Source organism: Peromyscus eremicus, chromosome 16_21 (genome assembly GCF_949786415.1).
Source record: "Peromyscus eremicus chromosome 16_21, PerEre_H2_v1, whole genome shotgun sequence".
Taxonomy (NCBI): domain Eukaryota; kingdom Metazoa; phylum Chordata; class Mammalia; order Rodentia; family Cricetidae; genus Peromyscus; species Peromyscus eremicus.
The window spans coordinates 64,651,003-64,671,502 of record NC_081432.1 but is presented as its reverse complement, the minus strand read 5'-3'; the positions used below and the strand labels follow the sequence as shown (position 1 = coordinate 64,671,502).

Genomic DNA, 20,500 nt, shown 5'->3' with positions numbered 1-20,500 from the left:
CTGAGTTCAAAGTCATGGCAGTCCTTACCTCACCCACTCCAGTGCTGGGGTTATGAGCCACTATGCCCAGCTTCACCTTGTTTTTAAAAATAACCACATCTCAGTTACTAATACCACTGTGTTGCTTATTTATTTTTAACCTAAGACTTCAAACTGTCTCTGTCTTTTCTGTTTACTTTTCAGCCATCTATACTCTGTCTGTTTCACCACCATCACTGTTAAGGTCAGAAAGAGCACTTCTTTTTCCTTCAGTATGAACCATACATATGTCAACAACTTTCCAAAGAGTTATTATTTTTCACTAATTTCTATGGTCAAAGAATTATCTACCCATAGCAGCTATAACTACATCTCTGTTGAATGACTGTATCTTAAAATACATGCTGATTTTTTTTTTCCAGTAAACACTATGAAATATAAAGTTGAGAAAACTGTCAAAAAAAAGTTATAGGGAACACTGCAGAAGAAAAGATGGAAGATTCTAAGAGCCAGAGGCTCAGGGAGTTTGCTGTGAGAGTGTGACTCCTAGTAATGTCAGAAACTTCACCATAGTCTCACCAACACGACTGCCTAACCGTGAGCTGGCAAAGATGACACCAGTGGACATGCCAGACTGGACAGGGAAGCCAGGGTCGCAGCTACACAGAGAACTGCAGGCTCCTAAGAGATGCTGAGAGGGAGAGAGAGTCCCCAGGGAGGAGCACACTGGGTGGTTATTCAAGACCAAACAGTCAGCCCTGAAGACATGCGTAAGAGTGATGGTGTACAGACTGAGCGGGGTATGTTAGGAATGTGTGTATTCATGTACACTTATGCACGGAATAACAATGATAGGAGACCATGAATTTGAAAGAGAACAAGGAAGGGTACGCGCAGGAAGGTTTGGAGGAAGGCAAGGGAAAGGATTAAATATAATCATATTATGATCTCAAAAACAAAAGAAATTTAACTAACCAAATAATTTTAAAATTGCATCAAACACATGGTTGAGCTCAGTTCCTTTTCCAAGTCTCATTGTGTAGGACTTCAGTTATTTTACTTTCGTAATTAATAGGGAAGAAATTGGGCCTTAGTCTCTCAAACTAAGGTTCTCAAGTCCCCTGAGATCCATTTGTGAGAATCTAGAAACCCTGAAATTAGTCTTAAAATTATTCTGTTTTTATTCTTATTTGAATTTAATAATTATTAGAAAGGAGAGAATCATTCTCAGAAACACACAAATTAATTTCAGACTCTTTAAACCACGGCAGTAGGCCCTGCCCTCTGCTCAGTGGACACCAAAGAAAAGGAAGGGAAGAGCTGGGTGCAGGGAAAGAGCAGGCCTGCCTACAGGGAATGCTCTGAGCCCCAGTAGTCACGGAAAAGAAAAGTTTAACAGCGAAACTCCTACTGTTCGTTGCTGTGGGATGGTCTGTATGTCAAATGCTCTGATTGGTCAATAAATAAAACACTGATTGGCCAGTGGCCAGGCAGGAAGTATAGGTGGGACTAACAGAGAGGAGAACTGAGAGATCAGGAAGATGGGAGGAGACACTGCCAGCCGCCATGACAAGCAGCATGTGAAGATGCCAGTAAGCCATGAGCCACATGGCAAGGTATAGATTTATAGAAATGGATTAATTTAAGATATAAAAACAGTTAGCAAGAAGCCTGCCACAGCCATACAGTTTGTAAGCAATATAAGTCTCTGTGTTTACTTGGTTGGGTCTGAGCGGCTGTGGGACTGGCGAGTGACAGAGATTTGTCCTGACTGTGGGACAGGCAGGAAAACTCTAGCTACAGTCCGTATGTATAAATATCAAGTATGGTGTGGTCTTGGGGAGTATGGTTCTCTGGCATCTATCTGCATGCTAAGCTCAAAAACAAAGAACGTTAGAAAAAAGAAAAAATGATTTTTTTCTGGTATCTGTTGTATGAAGTCAGAGTTGTGCATAATGCACAGGTACTTTAACTGATTCTCACCATCTGAGACCTCGGCTGGCCAGGAGAGAGATGGGCATGTCTCACTAGGGGTTTCCTTTTAGTTGGTGTAGAAAATGAGGCTGGCATGGGTTCATAGGTTTGTGTCTATATTTGCCCAATTAATGTTGGTTTTGCTTTCTTGTTTTTAAACTTTCTCTTTTACCTAAATGTTTATATTAATTGCTCTAAGACTTTTAATATGTCGGGCAGTGGTGATGCACGCCTTTAATTCCAGCACTCGGGAGGCAGAGCCAGGAGGATCTCTGGGAGTTCGAGGCCAGCTGGGTCTACAGAGCGAGATCCAGGACAGGCACCAAAACAACACAGAGAAGCCCTGTCTCGGAAAAAAAAAAAAAAAAAAAAAAAAAAAAAGACTTTTTAATACTCACTAATCGTAATATATTCATATTCTATTTCTAAAATGGCACTTCCTATCAAAATATGTAGGCAGTATTAGTATATGCAAGAGATCATTTTAATTTTGCTGCTGAGTTAGTAGTCTAACATACTACCAAATTAGAAAATTTTATGTTCCTTATTTTCTTAGGTGAAATTCTATTAACTTAACAAATGCATTATATTCATACCTTTTAGATTTTCAAATGTTTTTTTTAAAAAACTACATTTTTCAAAATTTGATGTACTATAAATTTATTGTATAGTAGGCATTTGAAATCAGTTCACAGTATAGACTGTTTTTGTTTGTTTGTTGTTTACTTTACAAAAAGACCATTTGCTTATATGGGGAAGGTATGTCTTGATTCACTACTCAGCATATACTTCACTACTATAAAAAATGAGTATTATGGTCAATCACAAGTAATGTATGAGACTGAAGTCCTGGATAAATGACAGGGAAGGAGATAAGTTACAAAGTCTGACATTTACAGTAGTGTCCAGATAATAATTAATAATCAGTGTGTGTGTGTGTGTGTGTGTGTGTGTGTGTGTGTGTGTGTGTGTGTGTGTGAAACCGAACTCTGTGAGTGTGTGGGGTTCTAATGTCTGCCTTTTTGATCACTGTATTTGTAGCTAATGATGGGGCAGTGTGTAGTAATAAGAGACAGAATGGTAAGACCTGTGAACCCTCTAGCAATCAGTGAATATCAGATCACAGAATTCTCCAGCTTTAATTACAGACAAAAGAAAAGGCACAATTAGCATTTTAATATAGAAATATCTTAGGCTTTAGGAGAATTATGATAAATCTAATGCTGCCTAGTGAACCAAAGAGGGGATATTACAACAAACTGTCTCCTTAGGAATATTTGTTTAAATAAAAGCAACAATACTTCATCCTTATCTCTTTTGGATAGTGATCACCATTTCAGGCTGTTCTTTGTTCCAGCTCTAAAATACCTTCAGTTTGGTTTTGTTTGTTTGTAATTGGTGTGTTTGCTTTCTATAAAACTGCAATAGAAAAACTGTGTGTGCTTGACACCAGCAGGACAGTTGTTGGGCAAGTGTCTGCTTTGCAGTTTCCACTCACTCTCGCCACGGCATCTCTCATGGATGTGGTAAGAGTATGTCAGTCACAGCATTACTAAACTAACTCCTTTGCCATGGCTGAGACCCCCTCCCCGCCCTCACCTCCTATCCTAAACACCTGCAACATATGTTTGTATAACCCTGGAAAGCTTTGCCTTTAGAGTCCTGAGAAATTCCCCTAGAGCTTTTTGCTTATAAACAGCTGAGCAATTCATTTTTTTAATGATGGTTGCCTTTCCCCTAACATTGAAGCAATAATATATTCACTAAAATAAAGGTCTCATTTTTCATCAAAGAAAAACACTCTACATATTTTTACAGTGCTGTTTCTCCTTCAGAGCCTTATTTTTCCCCCTTTACTAATCTGGCATGCTATAAAAATTAAGGATTGGTAGCAAGAAATTAGGAGAAAAAAAAACTGAGTAATTCATTTGCCAGGTATTTTCCTCATGCCAGACACATATGCTACAAACATAAGTTCTCCTTTTTTGTTGTTGTTGTTGAATACTATGGGAACTTTTTTCAGTTCAGTTTAATTTAAAAAATCATGGTCAATAAACTATAAAATGGCAATACTTTGGACATACTATAGGTAACCATTATAATTATTAAAATCTCATAAGCTAACAAAAACTCGTATGATTTTATATCTTTTCAAAAATTTATAAATATATGTACTCCTATCTAATAATAAGACAGTCTTCTTCCACATACAAAATGGATGTGATACATCTTCCTTTGATTTTATCAGGCTCGGAACAAGGATGATTGTTGTGTACCATCTGGTAGTTATCTGCACTTCTTTTTTTTTTTTAAGATTTATTTATTTATTCATTTATTACGTATACAGTGTTCTGCCTATAGGCCAGAAGAGGGCACCAGATCTCATTGTAGATGGTTGTGAGATGCCATGTGATTGCTGGGAATTGAACTCAGGACCTCTGGAAGAGCAGTCAGTGCTCTTAACCGCCGAGCCGTCTCTCCAGCCCTTATCTGCACTTCTTGCATTATCTTGTAGTTAGTTAATCTTCCTATGGATTAGCACTTAAATATTTGTATTGAGTATTGAAATGTTGCTGTCATAGGTAGAGTAGGCAAGAGAGGAGGAGCGTTACATATTACAAACAGATTTAATTTACAAAAGGCACCACAGGGCTGGTTGCTCAGCATTCAAAGTCCTGGTTTTCTGAGACAGCTCCCTTGGCTAGAATTACATTGGGGAGCAGGTAACTATCACAGAGAAGACCTAAGAGGTCTAACTAACTGTAACTGATAGATTTTATCTCTTTAGTTGATTCCTGTAACTGAGCCTTTTTGGAAGTTGTTTGGGGGCCTTGCTGAAATACTAAAAGTATTTTGAAAAGCCACAAGCCCACTGCACAATTTAGCTTTATTGGTTTGGTTTTCCTTCTAAAACTTTGATGTCTACTGCTTCAATTTTGCTTCTGTAAGTCATTTGGTCTGCAAGACTTTAATGTGATTCCCCATATCCTAGCCTACCCATACCTCTGTGTGTGTGTGTGTGTGTGTGTGTGTGTGTGTGTGTGTGTGTGTGTGTGTATTACTAAATATATAAGTGTAATCTATTTAGGCCGTATAATGTTACTTGTATGTGTATATTTTCAGGGCTGACCATTTGGTATTGGGTAACTAATTCCTGTGCTCTTCCCTGGGGAAGGCCATTTCTCCCGCTCTCTTCGTTCCTTGGTTTCCTGTAGTTCTGTGTCTAAGTTGAAGCCTCCTGAACTTTCCCCCTTTCACATTAGCATGTCTGTTGGTGTCACTCTTGTTCAGGTCATGTTTACACAGCCAGTGTTGGTGAGACTCTATGGTCAGAGTTTCTCTGGCATTTAGGAGACAGTCTCACAGAAAACTTCTGTTCCTTGGATTCTTACAGTCTTCCACAATGATCCCTAAGCATTAGGTACAGGAGTTGTGTTATAGATGTATCACTTGGGACTGGGCTCCACAGCTCTGCCTTTTAATAGACTGTAGGTTTGTGTAATAGTCTCCATCTGTTGCAAAGAGTTTTCTTGCTGATGGGTAAATATACTACACTTACCTGTGCATATAAGGACAAATAGTAAGAATGTTGTTAGGTATTATGTTGGTTTAGTAAAGTGCTGGTCATAGATCTTCCAACAACTGTCATTCACCAGTGTTGAGCAGTTAGCTAGGCTTCTAGTACAAGACATGGTTTCCCTCTTGTTGAGCTGGACTAATTAGAGAGCTGTTGGTTATGACTAAGGTATGCATGCCACTACTGCCTCCTTAGGGTTATGGCACCATGCTGGTCATTGTTGTGCTTAATAGCAATCATAGCTGGGTAGGGCTATTAGCTGTTTTTCTCCTTTGGAAGCTTCTGGTACCATGAAACCTAGTCCTCAATGAGGAGGCTTTCAGGTCAGGTCCAGCTTGGGGCCTCTGAGTCATTTGTCTAAAGTGCATGGTGCCTTAAGCAAGAGAGACTTACCTTCCACCTCTGGGAGGCAACCAAAGGCAGTAACAACAGTGTACCATGTATGAAGAGTCTCCTGGACATCCCTACCCAACAACCCAAAAGAGGACTTTACATTCCTGGTGCTGGGGTTTTGTTAGCTAGTTAATGGCTCTTGGGAAGAGCATTGTCAGCCCAAATGGAAAAGTTGCATTTAAAGTATATGTGTGTAACTGTACACAGACTTACATGTTTTGTAGGTATTTTTAGGTAGACAGTTAAGAGCATACTTCCTTATAGTTTTTCATTCTTACTTTATCCTCTTTTCTCCCCTCCCTCATCTCTCCTTTTCCCATGTACCCTTCAGATCACTTGAACCCTGCTGTTCCCCTCTGTTGCTCCTCCCCCAACCCCCACAATGGTTAGGATTTACATATTCCTAGTTTCTGCAGTCACTCCAGGTCATTTACTCACATCTGAAGATTTGGAGCTAGGAACATGAGCTGAGAGAGAGCACACATTTGTCTTTCTGGGTCTGGGTTATTCAGTTTTTGTTTGCTCTTTTGTTTTTAGATATGAGAGTATTCCAAAAATGTCTTGACTTTAAAAAAACATATTAAGAGCACATAAACTAACAATTAATTAAAAGGAAAAACAGAAGTAAAATACAAAACTACAGCAGAATTTTAACATGTAAAACATGTCCTTTTTACTGTTGACGTCTATATACTGATGTTTACAGCCACACAGTGATTTTCGGTGAGGTCAGTGAACACAAGCCACATGTGGCATCCAGTGTTTGAAGTGTGTGACTGTCTCAATGGAAATATGGCTTAAGTATGAAATAAAAGACTGGATTTCAAAGACTTTCCATAAAGAAAGAATGTAAAGTATATCCTTAATAAATTTCTCCATAGTTACATTTAATTTCATTTGTTTAGTGTGTGTGTGTGTGTGTGTGTGTGTGTGTGTGTGTGTGTGTGTGTGTGTTTAAATGTGTCTGTTAGATAATTTTTAATTTTTAAGTTTTGCTCTTGTGGCACACATTATATTTTTTCATAGTGCTTGTCCAGATTATTTGTATGTGTGTGTTTATGTTTTAGAAATAATACCATCTTAACAGGAAATCTTTTGAATAATTTTGAACAGCAATTCCTTTTTTATTTTCTTGGTATTTCATATGTAGTTATTCAATATCAACGTCTCCTTTTGACTTCTTGATGCTGTTCCCAGCACTGCAGTTCTTTACACTATCCCTTTGATTCTAGAAAGTCTCCTAGGAATTTAAATGGGTCTTGGTAAAGGCAGTACTCAGCCCCGTTCTGAGTCACATCTTGTTACTAATAATGGCCCTGAGTGCTTTGATAGATCAGCACTTCATGTCTTGAATTGTTTGTCATTTCTTTATAAAGATGTTTCAGGAAACTGGTCCATGGGATTGCTCCTTTATTATTTTCTGACAAAAAGTAGCATGATCCTTTATTAGTTTGTCAAAAGTCAGAAAATAGAAGCCTGTTATATTAGCAAAAACAAAATGCTTTCCAGGTAAAGAATAAGGAGCAGAATCAGTCGTGAATTATAGTCTTGTGGAAGTTGCTTTTAAAAATAGATCATGAGTGGACTGTCAGTTTGCCAGGGTCTTTAACCTCTATTTTATTTTTCCATTATACTTGGGTCCAGGTTGTCATCAGCTACCATGAGTAACCTATGTAATTCCTAGAGAGAGAAAAGTTGCAGTTAGACATAATAGTATGGTCGTCATGGAAGCACCCGTTATCTTCATCAAGGCAATTCAGATCTGATTATTTTACAAATCTATGTTGAATACCAAACCAATGGGATAGTAGCTATAGCTAAATCACGGGATTGTCATTTCTGTCAGATGATTAGGGTTGCCTTGGAAGAGATACGAGCGGTTGAGCTGCGTAAATACTCTCACCAGAAGAGGAAAGGTCTGTCTGTCATGGCTAGTGAGACACAGCTTGTTATTTTGATGAATCTCCAACTATTGAACCTTAACAGTTATATTCCCTCTCCACCCAACACCAGCATGCAAGCATATCAGTGTTTCAGAATTATGTCTCCAAGGGATATCTAAGCATATCGGTAATTTTCTACTAAGATAAAATTCAGCCATTCTGTGTCTAACTAGATCTCTCAGAGAAGAGTGCATGCTCTATTTTAAAGACCTAGGTGTTACCTAAATTAAATGCCTGGGTGGACATTAGAAAACATTTAGAAGTTTGTAAAACATTTAGTGGGAATGTATGCAATTTAACATGTTAGACATTGTGCTGCGCATTTAAAATACGGCATAAATATATTAAGATTTTTGTAAAGTGTAAGCATATTTAATTTTTATTTGTCTGTGAGGATCTTGGTACATTTAACTAATTAATAGTTTAAAAAGTAGCTGAAAATTTAAATGGACATACCCAATCTAGTGATTTAAGGACATTCCTGTCATGGCTGTAAATAATATTAAATGGCAGAAAGAAGCAGTTTTTGCTTTTATGAAAAGAAGTGTACATTGGTGAATTTACTCTGGTCAGTTTAATGGTCATCCTGATATTTCCATTGTTGACATATTCTGGGCACTTAGTGAACTCATAAATAAGATTAGATGACCTAGAAATTGTTAGTTCTAAAAGAATTCATTTTAGGAGGAGGACTCAGTGTGCCATCTAGTGGACATAGTTAGTTTTCTGGTCATCAGATGTTCATGATTATTTTTACTTTTCCTCCAAAGTGCATTTTCCTGGACACCTGTCCCTCGGCCTTTTGATTGTTCATGTTTGTGTTACAGATCAAGTAACTCTACAGTTTTGCTATAATTTTATCTCAGTTTTGAAAATTATATTTCAAAGTGACTTAAAGCATCAAAAACCAATCTAATGGCAGTGATCTGTTTGAGCAACAACACAGGTTAAAAATAAAATACGTTTGGATTTTTGCAGTTTTGATTAGCTAAGAAAGAACCAATTATATATTATATATGTATAGAACATTAAAATGGTCATTTTAGTAATTTCTGTCTTTTTATTTTAACTTACTGTATTTCTTTTTCTTTAGAGAAATCCAAGGCCTGTGACTTACCAGTTCCACCCCAATTTAGATTACTACAAGGCCCGTGGAGCAGACCTTATGAATAAAAGCCGGTAAGTCCCTTGCCATTGGCGGTAGTTATGAATCACAAACAGTGTCAGAAGTCATCAGAAACTTCTATGTATTTCCTGAGGATTATTTTCTAGATTTAACATGCTAACGCTGGTGTGTAATGAATCTTTGTTAAATTAATTGTCAAAGTTCTTTAAGGCATTATAAAACGTATTTTTGTAACAGTGGTAATATGAATTAATACAAGCACTATAGTAATCCATATGGAGTGCCCTCAGTACACTAAGACTACATCTACCTCATGACACACCTGTACCACTCCTGAGTATGTGTCTACAGGGCTCCATAACATCATGTTACAGAGATACTTGCCTATCAGTATTTATTATATAACTATTTGTAATAGTTAAGTTATGGAGCTAACATAATTGTCCAACAACATAGAGGTGGATAAAGAAAATGTAACATGTATACACAATTGAATTTTTTAAGCCACAAAAAGGCTGGGAAAGGGGAGAAGAGGAGAGTATGGGGGAATATACTCAACATACAGCATACACTTGCGTGGAAAAATGTCCTTTTCTAACATTATCGTGTACAATGAATGCATACTATGAATTTTTTTAAATATACCAAAAGAATACATTTTGAAGTTATCAGCTTCATTTTTCTAACACTAATAAACCTGAATAGTTTCTACTTGGTATAATCTCTTTCTGGATCTTCACTGTTAAATGAAAAGAGGCAGTTCTATGATATATTTTTAAATTATTTCAGTAACAAAATTAAAATTGCATTTCCCAATTGGCTTTAGAACTACAAAATAAGCTTATAAATGCATCTTGTGTGATCGGTGATTGCGTACATAGAACTCTTAAGGGTCACTGTAGGAATAAAAAACATTAAAATCGTACTTTTAAAAGAAATTAACTTTGGCATAAAGGGTTGATGAACAGTTCTGTTTCTTCATAATACTATACTTAGATGTCTCAAGAGTTAACTTGTCAAACCAGAATCATTTCAAATTAGAATGCAATTTCAGAGTTTACTCTAGAAAACAATGTTAGCAATGACAAATGCTGCCAAGTTGTCCAAATTTTTTTCTTATTCATTTTCCAGTGTGTTAACTTTTCTTGAGAATTCCAGCAGCCTAAATATACATTTATCAGGTGCATACATACAGCGCGTTCTGTATTAACATGACTGCCACTTCGGAACTGGTAGCTTAAGGGCTGGGGGAATGTACAACAAAGAGACTGACTTTTAAATTGAAATCTGAACCCTTTTATTACAACAGTCAAAACAGTGTAATGCTACTACAAAATTACGCAGCCTTGATGGAAATGTTTGTCCCGTAGTTTAATGTAATTATGAAACGAGTTCCATATCCCTTGAGAATTATCTGGAGCCCTGTTATATTTGTTCATTTCATCTAAGTCTTGTTTCACAACTAGTAACTAGTTCATTTAATTCAACAAATTTTATTGAATGTTGGACTCTGATTATTTTAGGCACCAGAAGTACCTATATAACACTCATACTCAAATTCCTGCCCTCAGGAATCTTACTAATCATTCACTTGAGTTTCCTCTTCTTTATGCCAGGTATTTAGATTTTGTATGTTTGAAAGAAAAAAGAGTATTAGGTTCATTTGTTATATAAGGTCTTTTTATCGGAAGACCCTTCTGGTTCTTGCCAAGTAGACTACTTTCATAAAACAGCCAAAGAAATCTCCGTTTACAGCGGTTCATATTATGCTGCCACTTACCTGCTTCCAGAGTTTTCCTTTTGCCTTCAATCATCCAGTCTTGTGGGGATTTGTGCCATTATCTCCTTCCCTCCCCTTCTCTCCACTCCTCCGCCACAGTCACACTGGCCTCTCATTCTTACCTTAGCTTGGATGTTTGCACTTTGTCCCTCTGCTGCTGAGCACTCCTCCCACCTTACCTTGCCAAGCCCTCTCCGGAGAGCCCTGCCTAATACCACCTCCAAAAGGACACTCCCTATTGCTGGGCTGTCTTCTCCTTGTCTTCTGTCCCACTGCCTTTTGAGAATTCATCTGTTTTAAAGTGTCATCATCCTTCTTGGTATCTGTCATTTTTTGCCCATGATAACCTAAGCCAGCTGAGGTCAGATACTTCTATTACTCACCCACTCATGTCACCTGGGAAGATCTGATAGAGGGAAAACACTCAACAAGTACTCACAATGTTTGTTTGTTTGCTTGTTTGTTTTTCTTTTTTGATACCCTATTTCCAACGTCACAACTGAAATGTACTGTGTACCCTTCCTTTCTGTCCCTTCATGGTTCTATTTTACCGATTTAGCCTGCTGTCCTTGAATTTCTCTTGTGTGGATATTGATGTTTTTTACACACTTCCTTGTAAGCATACTGAGGTTCTTATATCATTTGATGGTTCGGAGAAAGATTTTTCATCATCTCTTTTGAAATTTTAGGGGTTTTTTAGATTTATTATTTATTTTTGTGTATCTATGTGTGCCTGTGTGAGTTTGGGTGCACCACATTATGCAGGTACCCACAGAGGTCAGAAGAGTACTTGAGACTCCCTAGAAATGGACCTAGAGGCAGTTGTGAGCCATCATGTTGGTGCTGGGAACTGAACCAAGGTCCTCTGGGCGGGGCAGGAGTGCTCTTAACCACTGCGCCATCTCTACAGCCCTTCTTTTGCAATTTTAAAGCTTAAAATTGAAATGGGGTACTTTTTAAATGTCATTCTTATTACATAGAAAATATCAGAGGCCAGTGAACTAGGAAGGAGTTAATAGATGGCAATGGAGATGTTGGCAAAAACATATTAAAATAAATTCCAAAGGACATGCTACAAAGAAACTAGAAATAAAGAACAACCTGCCTTTCTAACCAACAACCTTAACTAGTAATGGAGAAATTACTGATGAATTGAACTGCGCAACATTTTTTTAATGTTTATCATGCTTCTATTCAATTGTCTGTGTCTATATGTGTATATATATATATGTATGAGAGTGTGCACATGCCGCGGATAACATGTGGAGGACAGAATACAACTCAAGAGTCAGTGCTGTCTGTCCACAGTGTTGTCAGGCTTGGTGTCAAGCACCTTCGCCCACTGAGCCATCCCTCTTGCCACCAATGCAGTGGATATTTTTGAGTAGATGCACTCAAAATATAATACTCTGAATCAAAAGGCAAATACAAAATACAAAATGTTTGTCATAGATATAACTGACAAATGGCGTCCAACGTGGTGGCAATAGTTTCCACCTAAAAACTGAGAAAAAAGATTCTAAAACGGAGCTAAAAACAGTTCCTAATTGTCTCTCTCAAATGAGCGGCAGCTGCGGGTTTGAGCTACTGGTGGGTTCCTAGCGTGTGCGCTCGACCTGCAGTTTGGCAGGAATGAGGCCTCTGCAAGTGGCACATTAAGCTGCATGGTGGATTTAGCCTTTGCTAGTACAAAATAAAAAAAGAGGTTTCTGAGCTACACGCTGCTTGGATAAAAGCATAGACCCAGGATAGCTCCCAGAGCTGGCGGTAAAGTAGCCATGTTGGGAAGCTGAGGTGGGCAGAGCCAGCAGCCACAGCTGCTGCAGTTTAAAGCAATAGATTCACAATAAGACAGATTCAGATGTAATAGTTTACAATGTGTGTAAAATATACATAGGCTTGAAAGGGACAAAAAAGGTGATATATACAGTTATATAAACAAATACATAGTTTGAAAAAATAAAGTCTTTAAAGAGACAGTAAAATTAATATTAAAAAAAAAGTCACCTAAAGATGAATATTACACAGAGAATCTGGATTGTGTTGTCTTTGGGATTCTTAACAGCAGAGAGATATTTGATTGTAAATGAAGCTGAATTAAACCAATATGTATATTTTAAAGATACCTTGACTTCAAAATTTGGATATAAGGATATGTTGCTTTGGAAAGGAGACTCTGCTTTTGTTCCCACAGAAAGCCAGAGGCTATGGATTTGTTCTAGATTAAGATACATCAGGTTTGACCAGCCAAGACCCCCTGAAAGGTCTCTGATGAAACCATGGCCCAGATGATCCAACATCCAGAATGGTTTGAAGGCAACTGGCTCAGACGATACACCCTCATGGACTACTCCATGATCCTAAAATTTTCTTTGTGTTCCCATAAGATACAGCTCCCCCCTCCAGCAGGAAGTAGTAAGAGAAGCTACGCCCAAATTCCCAAATTATATGTAATTTTACTTTGTTAAGGTTAAAACCTTCCTTTTTGAAAAAAAAAAAAAAGGAGAAGTGCTGTGGGATGTTCTGTATGGCAGATGTGTTGCTGATTAGTCAATAAATAAAACACTGATTGGCCATTGGCTAGGCAGGAAGTGTAGGTGGGACAAGGAGGAGAATAAAGCTGGGAAGTGGAAGGCTGAGTCAGAGAGACACTGCCAGCCGCCACGATGAGAAACAGCATGTGAAGATGCCGGTAAGCCACGAACCATGTGGCAAGGTATAGATTAATAGAAATGGATTAATTTAAGCTGTAAGAACAGTTAGCAAGAAGCCTGCCATGGCCATACAGTTTGTAACCAATATAAGTCTCTGTGTTTACTTGGTCAGGTCTGAGTGGCTGTGGGACTGGTAGGTGAGAGAGATTTGTCCTGACTGTGGGCCAGGCAGGAAAACTCTAGCAACAGACAAAGTATCAAATTATTAATGAATAAAGAACATACATGGTTCATTAAAAAGCACAAGATCTTCTCTGTCAATGCCATGCTCTTTTTCCTCCTTCTCTTCCTCTAAATACCAGGGCCCCTTGCAGGCTTTGGTGTCTGTACTCATTCGCTATAGAACCTCAGTTTAGGTCATGACTTTGCTTCTCATTAAGGCCCCTAATTTATATCTTCAATTTTATCCCTTCTCTAGACTCACATAGTCCACCGTTTATTTATTTCCTTAGATTTCCAGTATACAGACTCAAATGTAACACTTTTCAGAATGAATTCTTGATTTTTACCTCCATACCCATAAACCCATACGCCCATGCTGCAGGACAGTTAACAAGACAGAAGTGGAATTCCATCATGGGAAGTAGTACTACCCAGTTTACTTAAAGCTGTCTTTAACTCCTGTTCTGTCTCATGTCACACATGAAGTCCACCAGCAAATCCTCTTCAAACTGTGTCCTGTAACAAATGACTTTCCTCTCTGTACTGCCAATATCAACCAGATCAACAAATTGCTCACCTCACCATTTGGCTCCCTGCTAGTCTTTCTGCTTCTCTCATTTTTTTTGCAGACCCTTTTCTACCCAGCAGCCAGATTTCTGTAAGTCGGAGTATACCATCCACCTCTTAGAGCCCCTTAAAACACCTAAGACAAAATCTAGCGAAACCTTTCTCATGCTCTGCACTGCAGATACTACCTTGCTGTCTACTGTCTGTCCGGCCTCATTACACATGTTCACTGGGATGTAGGCAATATAATGGCCTGCTTTCTGCTCCTCATGCACGTGACCTAGTTTTTTCCCCACGCCTGAGGTGTTCTTCTCAAGAGTCCATATGGCGCACACTACTCAGTTTCTGTTCAAATACCTCCTCTTCAGAGAGATTCCTTCTCACTGTCTGTATACAGTACTGGACCCCTTCACTCTCTGTCCTTGGTTATTGTTTCTGTACTTTTTATATCAAAACTGCATAAAATAGTATTGTATTTATCTGTCTATATATATATATATATCTATTTATTTATGTGCTTATTGATTGTGAGAATGTTTCTGTTTGTTTCCTATACTAAATACAAACTCCATAGTTGTGTTTTTAAATACACTGCACCACTGTTGTACAGCACTATCCTCCAAGCCAAATGGCCTACATCTTAAGGAGTTCTGCTGTGTCTGCTTGCAAACATCATCTCAGCTGGTGTGGTGACTGATGACATTCCCTGTAGATAAGGGAGTGGAGAGAGTCATGGGATCTTCACTTGAGTATCCAGCCATTCTTCCCAACCAATTGTATGCAGTTCTGCCCTGATTGCTCAGGCCCTCGGGGTTTTAGAGAAGGGCTAGGAAAAAAAAAAAAAAAAACACTAGAAGAAGGGGCTCAATCTATGTGGCTGTATGGAAGCCATCTTCCATGCTGCATGAAGATTTTCCAGTGTAGCTACTGTGGAGTCACCCACATGCCTGCGAATAACCCCTTGGCTGTGTTCTGTAAGCAGACCCAGTAAACTCACTGGTTCCCAGGGTGAACTTTTGGTGGGACCATGCCCTACTTTGTAACTGGAACCTTAGGAGGAGGGGAAGACACTGGATTTTAACAACAGCCACCTAATGTTGGAAGGTCCTCTCAAGATACTGGAGGAAAAAAGGATAATAATCAATATCACCCAGCTTCAAAATCTGTAGCCCATAACAGCAACCTGCCTGAAAAGTATACTTGTTAATAGTGGCACAAATGTTAGGGGAGTAACCACCCACTTACAGATTGTATTTAAGGCCCACTCCATAAGGTAGAACCCATACCTGACATTGCTGAAGTGGCCAGGAACCTGAGACTGGGTGTTGGGCCTAAGGGAAAACCTACTATAATTATTCTGCTAAAGGAACATAGAAATAAAATTATTTCTGATGACATATTTCTCAACCGTTAGCAGAGAAGCTCCTTCTTGCAGAAGATGATAATTACACAGAGACCTACACCTGGACAGTGTGCAGAGTGTGAGAGACATGGAGCACTCATTCTCAAGTGTGCAGAGTCTGAGACTTGGAGCACTTAGTCTTTACTGTGGATTGTCTTCATAAAACCGAGAGTCTTACCTACCTTGTGGTTTTTGTTGTTGTGTTTTTTTTTTTTTTTAAGAAAACAGTATCTTGTAGCAGATATTGTAGTCCTCTGGCTCTCACAATCTTTTCACCACCTTCTTCACACTGTTTCCTGATATCTATGGTTACTCCAGGTTATATAGTAGTAGTTTTTGATGAACAGAAAAAAAACTAATTTTGATGAAGTGAGTTTTCCCTGGTTTCTCTTGTGGGGTTCCCAACACTATCCACCAGATGCAGTGATTTAGTAGAGAATCTAGTAATGCTCATGCTTATGATGTATTACAGAAAGGGAGTACAAATTAAAATCAGGAGGAGTAAGAGGTTGGAACCTAGGGGAAAAAGATGCAAGCTTCCAGCAGTAGTGTATGACAATACATTAGAGAACCAGCCGAGTCTTAGTGCCACCTTAAGTGTTTTTATTGGAGGTCCAGTCATGTAGGCAGAGAATACTAGTAGTGACTAACCTGAGCTACTCAGTCTCCATCTCTCTAGAGGTCCTCTGACATGGGGGCTAGGTAGGGAGGAGGAATTGATCTGGGAGGAATGGGGGGGGGAGTATGAATAAGGTGTGTCACAGGGTCTGGGCCAACAAAACATGTCTTTCCCACAAACCCATCACTCCAAACTGTTTGGTGTGGCCAAAGGGCTAGGTATTCTCAGACCCTCCTTTCAGGCAAGAAGCTCAGAGGTGATATTCTAGAATTCAGGATTCAGTCAGAGGCCAATCCTGAATACCGTTGGAACAGACAGTATTAGGACAGTCCAGAACTGCTAAGATGATGCTGTACCACAGAGATCTATGTTTGTCTAGAAGTTGTATGCTGCTGCTATTAGTGTTTAAGTCTGTAATTCACTTCAGTTTAGTTTTTGTAAATGGAGTGAAGTAAGAGTTGAGGTTTATTTTTTTTACATAGTGCCTTAGTTACTGTTTTATTGCTATGAAGAGATACCATGACCAGGGTAGCTTATTAAAAAAAGCATTTAACTGAGGGCTTGCATACAGTCTCAGAGTCCATGACCATCGTAGTGGAAAGCGTGGCAGCGGGCAGGCAGGCATGGCGCTGTAGTAGTAGCTGAGAGCTCACATCCTGATCCACAAGTATGAGGCAGAGAGGCCAAGACTGGGCCTGGTATGGGGTTTTAAAACGCCAAAACCTACCCCTAGTGACAGCCCTCCTCCAACAAGACTGCACCTACTAATCCTTCCCAAACATTACCAAAAGGGACTAAGCTTTCAAATATAGGAGCCTATGGGGGCCATTCTCCTCCAAGCCACCACGCATGCAAATCCAACTTTTGAGTACCGGTTGTTTAAAGGCTTTTCTTTTTCCCGTTGAATTAAATTGGATTTTTGGTTGAAAATTAGTTTGCCACATGTATCTAAGTTCCTTTCTAGACTCTGCCCTTTCTCTTATAAGACACTGGACTTCATTATGAACATTTTAGTAACTGTTAACTTTTAGGTAGGCTGTCTTCTCAACTTTCTTCTTTTTCCTCATTTTGGTTGTTTTTGGTCTTTGAATTTTCAGGTAACTTTTATGATCAACACTTGGGTTTGTACAATTTTGGAGAGATTTTGGGCAGGAATAACATTAAAACTGTAGGGCGTTGGGAAGAACTTACTCGTAAGAACCTAGATTCTATCTTTGTTTAGCTAGACTTCCACTTCACATTCTTAGCTATTTAAAAAGTTAGTATTACAGACATCTTACCTTTTGTTTGTTTGTTTGTTTGTTTTTGTTTTTCGAGACAGGGTTTCTCTGTGTAGCTCTGGCTGTCCTGGATCTCATTCTGTAGACCAAGCTGGCCTCAAACTCAGAGATCTACCATGCTCTGCCTCCCAAGTGCTGGGATTAAAGCCACCATCACCCAGCCTACATATTTTTTAAATAAAAAAAAAGTAACTCTCCTCCTTTTCTATATCTAATGTGTGCCTTCATTTTAAAAAATATTACTGTTGTCTTTTATGGACTCACATTTTCCTTATGCTTTATTGACTTCATTACCCCTGCCTTTGGGCTCTAACAGTTAGTTCTTGATAAATGATTAACTGCAACTACCCTGAATTTTTTGTGAAGGTATTTGGCAATTCTCAAATTATGGAGAGAGTGAAGAGAAAAAAAAATTCTCAGTAAGTGGGCAAATTAGAAGTATGTCCTCTTCCATTTTTGTGTGTCCTCCTAAACCAGAGGCTCTTTTCTTGACTCCTAAGACTGTAAGTTTAAGCTATGGTTACATATTGAATGATTCATATGGCTCCGGTGCATGAGGCCAGACAATAAGGGAAAGACGACCACTCAAGAAGAGAAGTATTTCCTATAGATGTATACTCGGAAGGTTAATGTTTTTATATCCTATGATTAATGTATAGTTGCTAATTACATGTTATTGTTAGTTTAACCAATGTTATAAACTATTCAGACCCAATTAGGTAAGCTCCAGGGTGTACCTTATACCTATCAATTTATCAGTGCTAACCTTTTTATTCATAATAGTTATTATCTCTTTTGAGATAGTATGTAACAATTGTGTCAGTAGACTTAAGAAAAGTGAGAGTGGAAATATAATCAGATGCAAATATATACCTTTAAAATCTGTTATTGGAGAGACAGAAAATGAAGAATGAATAAGTAAATGAACAACTGAATGAACAAACCAAGCATTCATCCTTGGGGAAGGAAACATAGTAAAAAGAAATAATAAGAAAACTGTAGATCAGAATGCAGGGGAAGGAAATACTTTAAAATAAATTGAAAATGAATCTTTCAAAAATCTAGACAAGAATAAGAAAATTGTACTATAGTTGTTGCAGTAAACAAATTTTGTTTGGCTTTTGGGGGTTTTTTTAGGGTAGTTTTGGTTTGTTTATTAGGGGGAAGAGTTGTTTATTGTTTACAGCTTCAGAAAAGCTTTAGAAGTTGGGTGAAAGTGGGTCGTGACTGCCACTTAAGGGGGTGAAGATTCTAGAGCTCTTTCAACTGAGTGGGGAATGGGGGACGGGGTAGGAAAGGCAGCCAGAGTCACTGAAACTGAGCAAAAGGGATCCCAGAATAGTCCAGTCAAGGCTGAATTATGATGTGAGTGTTTCAGAGAGATTCTTGTTTCTTCAGAAAGTGCCCAAGCTGCTGAAAAGGCAGCCCCAGAGTCTAAGCCCCCAGCCCTGCTCTACAGCCTTCCTCATGGTGTGCTGCCTTCCTGACAGTAGACAGTACTAGTGGAGACTCAGTCTCAAGGGGTTGGTTCTTCGGGGTCTTGTTAATTCCAGATTCCTCTGGCTGTTAATGCCCCCACCGTCCTTCAAACCTAACAACTGCATTAATTCCCATGAGTAGTACACTTCACAGCCTCTAGTACTGTGGCAAGGTATTTATTACTTCAGGTGAAGACTATCACTACTTTATTCAGCACTAAATTGAATAACTTTGATGTAAAAAACTGTCGTGCCTGAAAAACAAGCTATGGAAAACATGCTTTTCCTAGAAGTACATGATTTGCTATTGCTTACATCTTAAAAACACTCACCTTCAAGAGTTGTTTTTAAAAGAAAATATGCTTCTAGAAGTTTTGAATAGTACAAGAAGAGTATGTTTCTAAAAAAGACAAAAACATTTTAAAAAGAAACTCATCTCTTTTTAAAAGCTATTCAGATGAAAAGAAAAATCTCTCAGCACAAGCTTGATCTATATGTTTTTGTGGTTATTAGTAGTAATGAAGGTACATTAACCACACTCTCTTGATAATGCTGTAGCTGTTTCTTGGTACTTGTATCAACATATAAATTTCACAACTGGCAATATGGGAATTTGACTAGTACATTTTTGTTTATATAAAGGGGTAACAACATTATAAACTTCTTCATATCTTTGAATTATGGATCTTGATTTGTACACAAGCAAGACTGAAATGCAGCTGAATGTGGCAGCCATCTTTGTGCTGGCATGCACTAGGAATAGGCTTGTGAGCAGGCTGCTGAGTAACAGCAGCAGGGGTGACTACCTCATTAGTCTAGAATCGATGAGTCCTTTTTATTTCATTGTTTTTATTCAGTAAACATGGACTAAGAACCTTCTCTTTTGCAAACTATGGTGTGTGCAAATTGAGTATGTCCTGCGTCATTAGGAAGCCAATAAAAGCCGAAAAGCAAGTGGTGCCTAAGTACTATATAACCTTACTTCCACTAGGAAACATTTTAAACAAAATTTTGGTAAAACATTAAATAGCTCAATTCCACAAATATGAAACTTGATACAAAAGGGATTATTTGAATTAATTTTATTAAATTACTTTTATACTGCATTGAGTTAGAAGTAAATAAATTTTCTTTTATAACCCTTTTAAATTTCATTAGTCCTCCTCTGATGCAATGTAAGCCCTCCAGTACGTAGCTCATAACATTAGCTAGTGCCATTAGAGAAAACTTTATGGAAGGAAGAAACATGGTGGTGTTTCCTTTTTATTACAGAACTATAGATTGGTTCTGTTTCAGAGTGACAGCTAGTAGCACAAGCATATAGCTGCCATATGAACAGGAGAGATGCTTAAAAGGGCTGCCCAGTAGATCTGGGAGAAGGAAATGACAAGGTAACTAAAACCTAATAAATGCCTTTCACTTTTGTGAGAAGAGACTAAGTGTCTACTGATGATTTGAGAAGTAAAAAATATAAACTTAGGTATTGTCATGGAGTTGCACTACCTC

The 20,500-nt window shown here is 38.3% G+C and overlaps 1 protein-coding gene across 4 annotated transcripts in view; it reads left to right on the top strand.

Annotated features, from left to right (window-relative positions):
* Tbc1d5 (TBC1 domain family member 5) overlaps positions 1 to 20,500 on the top strand; it is a 454,960-nt gene that overhangs the window by 375,493 nt on the left and 58,967 nt on the right. For all 4 annotated transcript variants that reach the window (XM_059244171.1, XM_059244170.1, XM_059244173.1 and 1 more), the window contains one exon: positions 8,960 to 9,045. In XM_059244171.1, the coding sequence (XP_059100154.1) occupies positions 8,960 to 9,045 (86 nt within the window). The remainder of the gene's footprint in view (positions 1 to 8,959; positions 9,046 to 20,500) is intronic.